The following is a 13,648-nucleotide window of genomic DNA, read 5'->3' on the forward strand; positions in this document are numbered from 1 at the left end:
AAGAGACAGGATTTTTTTTTTTTTTTGCTGAAACCAGATTAAATAATTCTGATATTTTATAGAATAGAAAAAAGGCAAGGAATCTTCTTAAAATTAATATCTGTTAACTTGCCGCTTTCAGAATAAACAAAACTACCATCATTTCATGCTCTTTCTTTGGATGTTATGAGCAAAGATCTACATGTGGTCAGTGACAACACTCTAACTCTACCATTTTCTCTAAATATTTAAGGAGCAATAATAGTATTGATGAGCTGTGGCTAAGAGTCTGGCTCCTTCAATCATATGCCTAATGTAAGGGTATTTATATATGTGTTTGTGTTTATTTGTTTTTAACCTCTAGTTTCACCTTTCCAAATGTAGGATCAGAATGAGCGTAGCTATCGGATCGTCCGGACTGCTTCTAGGAACACAGATATTAAAGGCTTAAACCCTTTGACTTCCTATGTTTTTCACGTCCGAGCCAGGACAGCAGCTGGCTATGGAGACTTCAGTGAGCCCCTGGAGGTTACAACCAACACAGGTGACAAGTTCTGAGATTATTTATGATGCAGGGCAAATCCCATTGCAGTGAAACCTAAGAAACTGTACCTAATTTTTGGGAAGGCAAACATACTATTGCGGTGAAATTTGTTTGAAATTAGATAGCCAATGTCTGTCACATAGAGAACCTCAAGTGACTTAGAGAAGAACAGTTCTCATAATAGTAACTGACTTGTTTTTTCACCAGTATTGAAAAGAATTGTTAATTTCTTACTCTGTTGAGCCTTCTAGAAACCATGAAAAATCAGACTGCTAAACTGACTAATTGAGATCTGCATGGCTATCTTACATAAAGATTAGGAGTATTTACTCCAGGAAAATTAGAGACCAAATGTGTTTTCATTTTTATTTCTAGGAATCTATTTGAATCAAATCAGATGGTTTTTAAAGTCCTTTTTTGGACAAATATATCAACACTTTCAATATTGTACATTGGATCTAATCAACCAGTGCATGGAATCAGAAATGTTAACAGGAACCCTTACCATGAATAAACATTTTGTCTTAATTTCTACCTCTGTAATTAGCAGAGTAAAATTAAGCCTACTTGAGTAGGAAATGGTGGTATAAGGTTTTTGACATCAGTTCTAGACGATGTCCTTTACAACTTAAACAATAAATGAAAATAGGAAAAGGCAGGATAGAAGTCTTTGAGAATTAAACCTGAAAGGATTTGACATTCTTATGGATTATTCTGGAGGAATCGGTTTTGAACAAGATGATATGTGGTAGTTTTTTGACAGATTTTAGGGTTGGTCAAGGAGAGAGACAGTCAAAATTATGTAATCTCTTTGAAACCTCCAAGTGTCTTTCTCACTAAGGGACATCCCAGATTACTTTATAAAAGGTAGGATTGTGCATGGAAAACAAATAAGGCAAAATCAAGAGTGGGAATGCTTGCCACTTGTCCACTCAGACCTTCTCATTGAAATCATTTCTATTATTAGGAGAAAAATGTCTTTGTCTAAAGCTGTTTTAGAAAAGGTCATTTTGAGGCATACCATATAGCTGCAAAACGTTGAAACTTGGGACTCAGGCAGAAATGGGATCTTCAAATCTACTCGAAGTTAACACGAGATTGTCTTTGCAGTGCCATCTCGGATCATTGGCGATGGAGCTAACTCTACAGTCCTTCTGGTGTCCGTTTCAGGCAGTGTGGTGCTGGTGGTAATCCTCATCGCTGCTTTTGTCATCAGCAGGAGGTAAGCACCTAAGCTACTCCCCACAATGCTGCCCTCCAGGTTTTATGAGGAAACATTTTGTCTGCCTTACACAAAGCTAGACTTTTGATTAGCGTCATAAACACGACTTTGGCTCTGCAAGCCCCTGTCTTTCCTTTGATCTCACACACACCTATTGGAGCTGCTGGCACTTACCCTGGTGGCAAGGGCTCACAGCTGAAAGTGTGGGGAAAGGCCCAGCTAATTCCAGGAAGGCATACTGAAAAGCAAACCCAGGGAGGATTTTAGATTCTCTAAACTCTCAGGTGTTATATTTATACCCCTCTTAAGCTGGGACTTCCTGCCATATAAAACTGAAGCCCCAAATTTGAGCTCTGCCATGAGTTAACCATCTTGCTTCATGCTCAGTGAGATTTTGTTTGTCTTCGTTATAATAATTTCTCCCATGAAGTTATTGACAGGAGAACTTTAAAAAGGCAGTAGGTAGTAGAAGCATCAATCTGATTGATAAGGATAATAACCTAAGCAGACATGGGCATGTTAGGAAAGACCAGCAATATTTCTAAAAGATGGCCACCAGGCGTGCAGTAGTTACTGCACAGTCCTTGGAAATCCATCTCTAACAGGAGGTTGCCTGTTCTTTTGGAGTGTGAGATCTGACTTGTTACTTGAAGAATCATCTAGAGGAAAACAGGAAGAGAAAACAGTTTGACAGTACATTTTCTTAAATGAAGTTATTTATTAAATATGCCTGAATAATATGAAGAGTTAGGGAAAGGATCTTCCAGCACACTGAGACCAAACAGGTGTATAAACATTGAGTAGAAATACAAAATAATCAGACTTAAACACCAAATCCAAAGCCAACTACAACAGAATTGATACCCAATCTACAACAAGCTAGACATAGAAGGGACCACTTATACTAGCAGCCCTGGGGACAAAGGAGGGGCGATATGGGATACATGCTGGGAACAGGGGTGGAGGGAGAACAACATTGGTGGTGGAATGCCCCTAATTTAATGTCACTATATACCTAAAATAGTACTGTGAATGATTTGTAATCCACTTTGGTCAAAATAAAAATTATTATTAAAAAAACTTATTTATGCTTTGGGAGAGAAAAATGCTACTCTGTGCATGATGGTGGACTATGACTTTGTCTTATTGCCTCTCCTGTGTGTGATTGATCACACTAATACCACGACAATGCTTCTGCCTCTTTCCCCTGCCTACAGAGTCACCTTGCTTTTCCCTCCCTTTGTACTACATTATAACCAGGGTAGCTTAGTTGGCTTGACTGTTCCCAATTGTCATTTGTTTGCGTTAATATTATCAGCTCCCACCCCCATTCTCCTAAAGCTCCTGGCACATAGAATTAAGTGGCTAGAGACGAATTTTGGTCACTATAACACAACCTATGAAACAACTCCCTGTTGGGCTTAAGTCTCTACATTTGCCATTTTGTTAATTTATAAACATTGTAGTTGAAATTCATATGAATGAATGTCTTATCCCAAACATTGTGTTTGGGTTCTGAACCTGGCCGGGAATGAGTGATGCCTGGGCAAGGACTAAGCCCTGAGTGCCTCCTGATGTGACCTTAAAAAACAAAACAACTAATCTATAATTAAAGTAATAAGGTTTTTATAGTGTTAAAATTATATTTTGTTGTACAGTTACTGAAACCTTACCATTACCAAAGTGCCCAAGTCCCTCCACTACTCTCTTTGTGTTTATTCTTTTTGCTACCAAATTTTTAATGAGCTGTGTTTGATTATAGTAGTGAGTTGCACCTGAATGAAGCTAAATTCACCACAAAATCTTATCCATATTCCTGTAATACATACACACGTGTAAACGCACATCTAGACATGCTCGCTACAACCTCAGTCATGGGAATGTCAACTTGGTCTGAACTGAATTAGAACTCCCAGTGTTCTTATTTTCCCTGGCATTTGATTTTGGGTGTCAGTCAAAACAGAACTTTCTTATGCATTACAGTTTGATTTATGTATAGATACGTGCCAGACACAGAAATAAATGGGATACTGTTTGCATTTATACATATCCACCTGATCATGGAGTATATGAAATGAAATGGGAGTTGTGTAAGAAATCCTGGCATTCCAGACTAATAATGTTTAAGGGTTTCTGAAACTGCTACTTTAAAGTAAATATCTATACCCAGAACAGATCTTCAAATAGCTTAATTTTCTTTAACATTAGCCAGAATTGTGTTTTTCTTCATTAACTAATAATGTTGTTGAACAAAATAATGTTATTCAAGGATGTGCTGTTTATGGTTCTTTGTTTTCATTATTACGTATTTCCCTTTGGAAGTTTAAAAGTATCTAGCCAACCTTTTTACTGAAAAATCAAGATGTGTAAAGGTTTAAATTTAGAAAAAAAGATATAAAAATAGTTGAATGCAATTTAGCATCAGATTATGGTCAAATGACTCCTTCCAGCTGAATTCCATACTGAGAACATGTGGGGTTTATTTTTATAGGAAGCCAAAGAGCAAGGAACCGCATGTAGTATTAGGTCATTTGTGAGAATACTTTTACAGAAGATGAGGTTTATCCTGGGTCTTATCCTTCTCTGTGATAAAGGTTCAAAGCCCACTTTCTTTTAGGTTTTTTTTCTTTTAATTTTCATTTTAAGTTGCCCTAAATAAAACAGTTGCACTGGAGTAATTAGAAATCAGTCACATTATTATAAGTTTGTTTCTGATCTGCTTTGAATAAAAGGGAAGCATGTGAAAATGGAATGCAGGAAAGGCAAGTTTATTAAAAAGCCAAAGTCATAGAAAATCGCATCGCAAGCTCCATGACCTAATTTCCTTTCTGCTTTTATTGATCGCTTTATTATTTAAGGCAGGATTGATAGCAGGATGCATCGGCTTTCCAATTATGAGTCCCCACCTTAGAGAATTGAGCCTGTTGAGTTACTCAGTGATGATTCCTGTCCCTTCTCCTCCATTAAAAAAAAAAAAAAAAGACCAGCCACTTCCCAAGGCTGATAAACACCGCTTGGTGATTGGTCCTCAATGGATCACTTTTTAGAAAATGAAATGTCAGCCCCTTGGCCTCCTATTGATTCTTCCTTAGTGTCAGCCATAAAGCTGTCTGGAGGAAGGCAGCCTGCAGCCAGGTAGCTGACAGGCTCCGCAGTGGCCGGTGCACACTCAGCTGATTCCCCACCACGGGCAGCCATGGGCTGTCATGTCAGACTGCACAGATTCAGGTGTCATAAGAGCAGGAGAAAGGAGAAGAGACAGAGGGAGCAGAGAGAAGTCTGATCCTGGCTTTCAGAGAGAGTACAAAGGAGAGGTAGTAAATGGTATCCTCCCAATGAATCTTACAGCACTGCAACCTTGAAATGCTTGAAACTGAAATTAATGGTGCTACTTCTCTCATTGCCTCTAAAAATTGATGGATGTACAAGACAGATCCCCCTTAGAGGGCTTGAGTCTCCCTCTCCTGTACTGTATTTTTGTAAGAGAGTCAGGTACCCTCATAGTGAGAAACATTTTTGTCCTCCTTAATACCTCCTAAAGAAAGTCTGTTGGGTGCTAATTTGTCTTTTAAGGAAGAGGGAATGGCCTCAGGCTCTCAGCAGGTATCTTGCTAGAATTTTTTTTTTATCATCACATGTGTTTCATTGATTTCATTATATTCACTTTACATGGAGAATCCATGTAAAGCAGAGTCAAATCTAATTGTTTCAATGACATGATCCACTTGTTTCTTTATTCCACCTGGGTGTATAAATTGTAGAGATCTCAGGGAAGTTTGAAACTGTTTATCCAAGATGATACCCTATATATTGTATGACTGTAACTCATTCATGAACAACTATCTGTGAACAAAAATAAACTTTGTAACTATAATTTTTAAATTTAAAAATAAATTGAATTAAAATAAATTATAAAGAAAAATTATGATACCTTATGCAAAGTACATTGACTTTGAAATAGAGCATGATTTTTCAACCATGTCAAGTTAAGCAAATTATTTTACACTTTTATGGGCACTTTTACTCTGTGCCTTGTTCATATTCATATTTTACTTTCAGGATTCTGTCATCTTTCAGAGTTCATTTTCAACTTTCAGTGTCTGGGCTGTTTAATCGGCAACCTTTTCTGGTATCTTCATGATACTATCCCTAGACATTTGATTATAGAGCACATATGTATCTTCTTTTAGCATTTTTCTTCAGAATACTTTTCTACCCCAATGTGTAATCATATTTTTGTTTTTTGAAATGACTTTTGAAAAGTTATTTTTGCTATAGTCTGCTATTCTTGGGCCTCACCTGGTCTTGCTCAGGGCTTACTTTTCGTTCTGTGCCCAGGTATTACTCCAAGTGATGGACAGAGGAGCATGAGCAATGCTGAGTATTGAATACTGGTCACTCATGTACCATACAAGCACTTCATCAGATGTACTATTTAATGTTAAAATAAAGGACTTATAACATTATAAAATCTAACAAAATGTCATAATCTTCGAGACTAATGAATTAAATTTCTTTGGCATCTATATGACATATTTCATCAAGTCACTTCCCAGAGTTTCTCTCATATAAATGAATTATTTATTTATTTATGCCAAGTAATAATAATTCATTTAATGCATGGATGCTGCTGGCATGTACTAGTGGTAGCTGGTACTCAATTGTGGTATAGTAAACACAAATTGCAGCCCTGGTGATGTCAATGTGTTAATAGTCTCTTGATAGTAGTTTATTGTTCTGTTGTCTGAGATTCATTTTGAGTTCCTCTTTTCTAAAGGCTGGATCTTAAACAGTGGGTCACAACCCCATGTGAGAATCACATAAGTGAATGTGAGGGTTATGGAAATTTTATTATGAACTATGTGTAGGATTTATCATCAATAAAATGTTTGGTTTGTATATACCTCATATGCAACAAGATAATACATAAATTTCTTGGACAAGAGCCTGAGAGGTAGTACCAAAAGTAAGGTGCGTGCCTTATAGGAGGCAGACTCTCATTTAAATCCCTGACCCTACATATATGCCTTGAGTATAGCCAGGACTCATTCCTGAGCAGAGACTCAAGAAGCGTTTCTGAGCACCTCCTGGTATTACCCCCACAATTTCTTGAGTGAAAGTGGTAGCAAGTGGAAAATGTTAAAGAAGCCCTGGTTTTTTTTTGTTTTTTTTTTTTTTTGGTTTTTTGTTTTTTTTGTTGTTGTTGTTGTTTTTGGGCCACACCCAGCGGTGCTCAGGGGTTACTCCTGGCTGTCTGCTCAGAAATAGCTCCTGGCAGGCACGGGGGACCATATGGGACACCGGGATTCGAACCAACCACCTTTGGTCCTGGATCAGCTGCTTGCAAGGCAAACGCTGCTGTGCTATCTCTCTGGGCCCAGAAGCCCTGTTTTAAAGGGAAATTTGGTTATAAGAGATAGGAACTGCCTCTTAACAAAGCAGGTGGATTCTGCTCTCAGCAAATCATTGCTAGTGATATTGGGTTTTCATTGGTTAGGGTAATAAAGTTCTCTTTTCTCTAATAAAAGAAAAAGAAATGCAATTACTTCAGAAATGAAATAACCATAGAAAGGTTTGTAAAAGGTCCAACCAGATGTCTAGGAAAATCTGAATTCCAACACTGACGTCAGATTTATTAAAAATTTGAGTCATGGAGAGAAGGGCACATGGCTCGTTGAATGAACTCTGGAGTAAGTAAGGCTGGATCTTCTGACCCATCTCTCTTGACTTCCAGTGTGGCACAGTGAGATTATTCTAATGACTTTAGAACTGAATCAAAAAAGCAGGCACCTCTAAAGCTAACAGCAACAGTTCTACACAACACAATCTTTAATTTCCTCAGTAATTTTGGTCAGGGTTGTAATCTTGAGTTATTGTACATGTCTGGCTTACAATATAAAGTCATACTTTCACTGTTTTTTAATCTTCGCAAAGGTCAAGATTTTCCATTTTGGTGCAGACTGCTCACATACAACTAAAACAGTATCATGTGCCTGTTCGTCTCCTAATTGGAATATTATGATCAGAAACAATGAACACACTTAAATGTTAGCCTAAATTGGCTCTGATGAAGTCATGTAAATTCACACAATTAGTGGGCAGATGGTACAAGGGAACATTTCTAAACAACTTGCTTGCACTCATATGGTTCAATTCCAATCCTTTCAAAATGTTGCTCAGGAAGAACATTTAGACATCATTTGGTTTAAGAACCATGACAGCATCAGGAAGGGGGAAAAAAAGATCACTTTTATGAATCTTCCTGAATGAGGCCATTAAACATTGGAGTGGGTCCTTCAGAAGAAGTGGCTCATTATTGCATTTCTGTATCTTCTCTAATCTGCACTTGAAGCAAATACATTGCTTACCTTTTACTAATTAGCTTTGGAACAATGGACCACCACAATCAAATCCATCCACTTTATCAAGAAAGTTAGTATTCTCATAAAAAGCAGCATTGTTCCAGGGTGGTTTCATGCCTCCATCCACAATTCGTATGTTCAATAGAATGGTCAAGGTGCCAGCACAATACATAATTTGGGGAAAACTCATGCAGTTCCTAAACAATGTCTATTAGTAACCTCCAAGCCACCAAACCCCTCTTTTGGCAGAGGGGAGAGCCCTTCACTTCCTTTCAAAGGTTGACCTGTAGTGGGGGCAGGACAAGAGGGGCTATTTTTTAAGCCCTGACCTTGCAAGAGTCCAGCTTCCTTTCTGGAGCATTCATAATCTATTCCCCTCCCATTTCCTAATCAGTTTGCCCCAGTCTGAATCATTAGTAAACCTCCCACCAGGGGTTGCCTTTCAGGTGATCTACCTGGGATTGTTCAGTGAGGCTTAGCTCTTCTTTACACTGTGCTTTCCTACAGGCCAGCTCCCCAAATAATAAGCTTAAGTGTGTACTTTCTTTCTTGGGACAATAGTGGGCACTTTGTCCCATCCTGAGCCCAAGGGGAAAGGGTCATCAGGTGACAGAGGTAGAACAGAATTCAGGCATTTGGAGTTTTCAGGGTATTATTAAAAAGTTAATAGGCTGCAATTAGCCTTTGAACAGTCATCCGTGGCTTTCTTTTTCTGCATTTCCCTGGTAGGGTCCTCTCTTCCATGTAGTACACTTAAAAAAAGAAGTTTTCTTAAAAAAGGACCTTCAGCTCACTCTTTAATTCCTCCTCCTATGTTTTAAAAAGATGAGGAATTTTCAAGCAAATGTCAGCCTTCTCATGAAGAATTTCTCCCCATTTGTATTTCCTCTACCTTTGTCCTTACTCAGCAAAGGTGGTGGATGTCAACTCTGTGGCTTTTGGGCTCTTGATTCCTCTTGGTAGATACCTCAGTTGGTACCAAAGAACTCTGCTTCTAGCAGAAGTTTTTTTCTCTTTTGAAACAAAGACATTCACATCAGTTCCAGATCTAAAGTGATTAAAAATTATACTTGTAATTTTAGATAATGCTTTTAGGAGCTCTGATAAGATCTTATCTTTCAGTCTGCAGGACTCTCTCACAGCCTTGGAACCAAATCTCTGGATTTCCCTGATGAAAATGTTATAGTTCATCCCTGACTCAATATTCAGATTTCTTTTAAAGAAGTGAGGTGCCAGATAGAATAGAGTCAGACTTTTTCATAGAAATGTTGAATTTCTAACCCTCTTGAGTTTTGTTGTTTCTCAAAGAAAAAAAAAAAACTTCTCTTTTTATATTTCAAAGCAGTGAATTTTAAGTGGATTTATTTAGGTGATATAGGATATTATGAATAATTTTGATCCTAACATCTCATCTTGTGAATGCATCCCCATTTGGAATGCATGTGATGTTTGGTGATATTAGTGTAGACACTCATTAGCCATCTCAGAGGGTCCTGAGGGGTGCTGAAGGCCTCTATCCCCATCTCTCTGTTGGAACCAAATATGCAAATCTGCCTGGTTGCTTTTAACTAATTCTTGTGAAGATGCAATTAAATTGATGAAGATGCAATTAAATTGATCCAGTAGCCCTTTGAAAAGTTAAATTCCAAGCCAATGAGATTATTGTAATACTGAGGTATGGGCATTTTTCAGTTCACTGTAATCACCCAAGTCTCTTTACATAGCTAGTTTCTATTTTGCAAATAGTGAAGAGGACCTAAGACACTTGATGAGAGCACTATGAAAAGTTGCAGTATGTAATTGTCCAATTTAATTCTTGCCAGATGATAAAAACTCTGAGTGAAGCATATACAGGCTACAGGATCTGATAGATGAGCTCTGTCCCCTGCATTGCTGCAGTTTATGATAGGCATGGAGGTGACAAGCTTGAAAATGGAAACCCTCATATTTGAGTGTTTCATGTTGCATGGTTATGGCCTTTTCAGTTGCTACTATTTCCTCTTTTTAGTGAATAACCTACCTGACTCTACATGTGCAAAACTTGGGAATTAGTGGGACTGGAGTTAGTTAGTGGGGAAACCATATCTTGCATGCTTTTGAATGAGATTTGATCCCCAACAACTCTAGGGGTTCCCAAGTCTATTGGAAGTCAAGTTCTGAGCACATTAAGTCATGGGCAAAAAACAAAAATAAACAAAAATCTTAGGAATGAGGTGTGTGGCAACCACACAACTGGAAGTCCACTGATCTCCAGGGAAGTTTGCTATGCACAGGGCTTTCTGACACCTTAGAGTCTTGACCAAATTTATCCTTAATGTTTGAAGAAAATATAATATGAGGGGCCGGGAAATAGTAGAATCCAAGTACAGTGCCAAATGGATCCCCCAAAGACTGCATGTAGTCCTGAAGACTAATGAACATTACCCTGATGCCTCCCCATGACCACAAGACTCAAACAGCTTTATATTTCTCCAGTACAAACTATTTAGCTGTTTTGCCAAGTATTATTATAGGGTAGCCCCTGGCTTCTTGAGAATTGCTTAGAAATATCTCCCCTCACCTTCAAAAAAAGTATAGGATAGAGGACAGGAAGATAGTTTTCAGGTCGGAGGCACATGTTTTATATAGGGTAGTTTAATGACTATTTTTTTTCTGTTAGCTACATAGTATTCCATTATGTATTTATACCACCATTTCTTTAGCCACTCATCTGTTGTCAGACATCTGGGCTGTTTCCAGATTCTGGCTATTGTAAATAGTGCTGCAATGAACATAGGAGCACTGTGGCATTTTTGTATTGAGATTTTATATTCTAGGGTATATCTCTAAAAATGGAATTGCTGGATCAAATGGGAGCTCAATTTCCAGTTTTTTGAGGTTGGTAACAGACAGCATTTTCACCAGCAGTGAATGAGAGTTCCTTTCTCTCCACATCCATGCTAGCACATTGTTCTTGTTCTTTGTGATGACTAATTTGCTCTCAAGGTTAGGCAGCTGCAGTATCATCAGAGTTGATTATTATTATTTTTTTAGCGATATCTATCAAGGTGACCCTTGAGCAAGCTAAGTTCAGTTACATGGGTTCAGATACATGTTCATAGATTTATCCAACTATTCATGTAGTTTGGTTAAACCTGTGGTGCAGAACCTTGTAGAACCATGGTCATAGAGGATGATCTGTGTGTTAGGAATGCATTTTCAGCTGTGCAGGCTTGGTGCACCTTATCCCGGTACTTATTTTAAGGATTCTGGTGTGTGTGCGTGTGTGTGTGTGTGCGTGTGTGTGTGTGTGTGTGCGTGTGTGGTATTAATAACAAATTGAAATTACTGACTCAAGATATGGGATTCCTCACATTTTAATAACAAAACTAGATTACTACCAAGGTATTAGAACAAAATTCTTATTTCAAACCTTATGGCTATTTTTTTCTATATAGAGATATATATAAGATATTCCCAAAAATTTTCTCAAAAATCATATAGAATCTAATATAATGAAAGTCAAATATTTAGCTTAAAATTTTCATTAATAATTTAGTTATTTGCACATAGCATCTGAAACCAATAACAACAATTCTGTTATTACAAAAATACCATGAGTTTTTCTGTGCTGTTGGTGGGTTTAGCTACAGTACTTAGCATTACCTATTATATCATAATGAACACTATTGCCATTTTATTTATGCAGAATTCACTTATGGAAACATTTTAATATATTCATATGTATAAATCAGCCAATAAGCAAATATATTTCTTCTAAGGATTTTGTAGTGATTTTATGAAATATTTAGAATCAGTTTAGTATTCTAGTTAAGAACAGACTGTCTTATGTTTATACTTGGAGGCACATTCACTACACAGGCACTCTCATATTTCTAGGTATTTTTGTATTTGGGCCCCAACCAATTTGCTTAAGGTTCACTCCTATGTCTGCATGCATCCTAGCTAATTAATCTTCAGTATTTTTACCTGGTAACCATGTATAGCACATTTTACAGATTTATGTATGTAGAGTAGCAAAGGGTATGTCTTATGGCTTGTGCTAATAACTATTAATAATAATTTTCTTTTTTGTACATTTTCTTAATAGACGGAGTAAATACAGTAAAGCAAAACAAGAAGCAGATGAAGAGAAACATTTGAACCAAGGTACCAAAATCTGGATTAAAAGTAATTTCACTTTTTAGAGCATGTTTTATGTTTTCTGCTTAACTAAATATCATGTGGCTATTAGTCTATAGTTCACACGTTCCATTTATAACATTATCAAAAAATGTTCTGGGGTGATTCAAACTAAAATAGGGTTTTGGGATGATTGAAAGTTTAATTCAAGATGAGGTTGGAGTAATTTGTTTAGATTCTTCTTTTGTTCCTCCTATTTTTACTCTAGATTTCCATATATCATAAAAAGTTATCATTCTAGTTTTTTTTTAATTTGATTTTGTGCTGGAGTTCCAGCAGAGAGAATTTAATGCTAGAAAAAAGGGCTCAATAATTACAAACAAATCTTACCTCAGAGATCTCTGAATTTCTCCAGAGTTCACAGTTTGAATTTAGTTTGCAAGCAACTTTGAGGTATAGCTAAATATTTCTCTTTCTGGTGATCAAGCTATTGACAACCAGGCTTTATCCAACAAGTTCAATAGAAGCTGCCATGAATTCTTTAATATCTATTCTTATAGCATCTTGTTTTCCAAACAGAATGAAATTGAATGTCATGGGAAGGTTGCACTGGTTATGGGGAGTTGTACATTTTTATGACTGAAACCTAACTACAAACATGTTTGTAACCATAGTGCTAAAGTAAAGATATTAATTAAAAAAAGGTCAAGTGCAGTCCTTTTCTTTGTCAGCTAGCATACAGTTAAAATGATTATTCTGTCCACCTCCAATATAATTTTGCTCTTAGATCAGTAAGCTGACATTAAACCTCATGTCTATTACTAACTTTACTCTAAGTTGGTTTTAATTGGTCACATATTTAGTTGTAAGAATGACAGCAAGTAGACTTGGCCAAATGAGTAGGACATTTTCCATTGTTTTCCCTAAGAGAGGATAGCTGGAGATGGTAGCTTGACATAAGCAATGAATTGGGACAATATTCAGCTCACACATTCCTCTCTCCCTCTCTGGGATGGGCTGTTTTTAAAGTTTTGGCCTTGAAGTGTGAAGACATTCCAGGAAGTCAGTAGTGCTGCAGCCTCTTAAGTAGCTAACAGTTCTTTGTTTGCCCACAAATGAAAACCAGAGCAGGATTCTAAACATTTTCAGATGCTTATGCTAAGTATTTTTCTCATGTTAAGAAAACTATTTCTATGCTAAGTATTTTTGGAAACAGAGAACATTGTTGTATCATTAATTATGAAGACTTATTCAACCAACCCATTGCCTGTTTATTACTCAGGTGTTAGAACTTATGTTGATCCTTTTACTTATGAAGATCCCAATCAAGCTGTTAGAGAATTTGCCAAAGAAATCGATGCATCCTGCATTAAGATTGAAAAAGTCATAGGAGTTGGTAAGTGTCTCAGTGTCTGTCAA

General features: G+C 37.1%; 1 protein-coding gene across 1 annotated transcript in view; it reads left to right on the plus strand.

Moving 5' to 3' along the window:
* Positions 1-13,648, plus strand: part of EPHA4 (EPH receptor A4) — a 159,127-nt gene that overhangs the window by 121,866 nt on the left and 23,613 nt on the right. Inside the window, exons 7-10 of the mRNA XM_049768402.1 lie at positions 364-523; positions 1,634-1,745; positions 12,198-12,256; positions 13,512-13,625. Coding sequence (XP_049624359.1) covers positions 364-523; positions 1,634-1,745; positions 12,198-12,256; positions 13,512-13,625 — 445 coding nt within the window. The remainder of the gene's footprint in view (positions 1-363; positions 524-1,633; positions 1,746-12,197; positions 12,257-13,511; positions 13,626-13,648) is intronic.

This window comes from Suncus etruscus, chromosome 2 (assembly GCF_024139225.1).
Source record: "Suncus etruscus isolate mSunEtr1 chromosome 2, mSunEtr1.pri.cur, whole genome shotgun sequence".
Lineage (NCBI taxonomy): Eukaryota > Metazoa > Chordata > Mammalia > Eulipotyphla > Soricidae > Suncus > Suncus etruscus.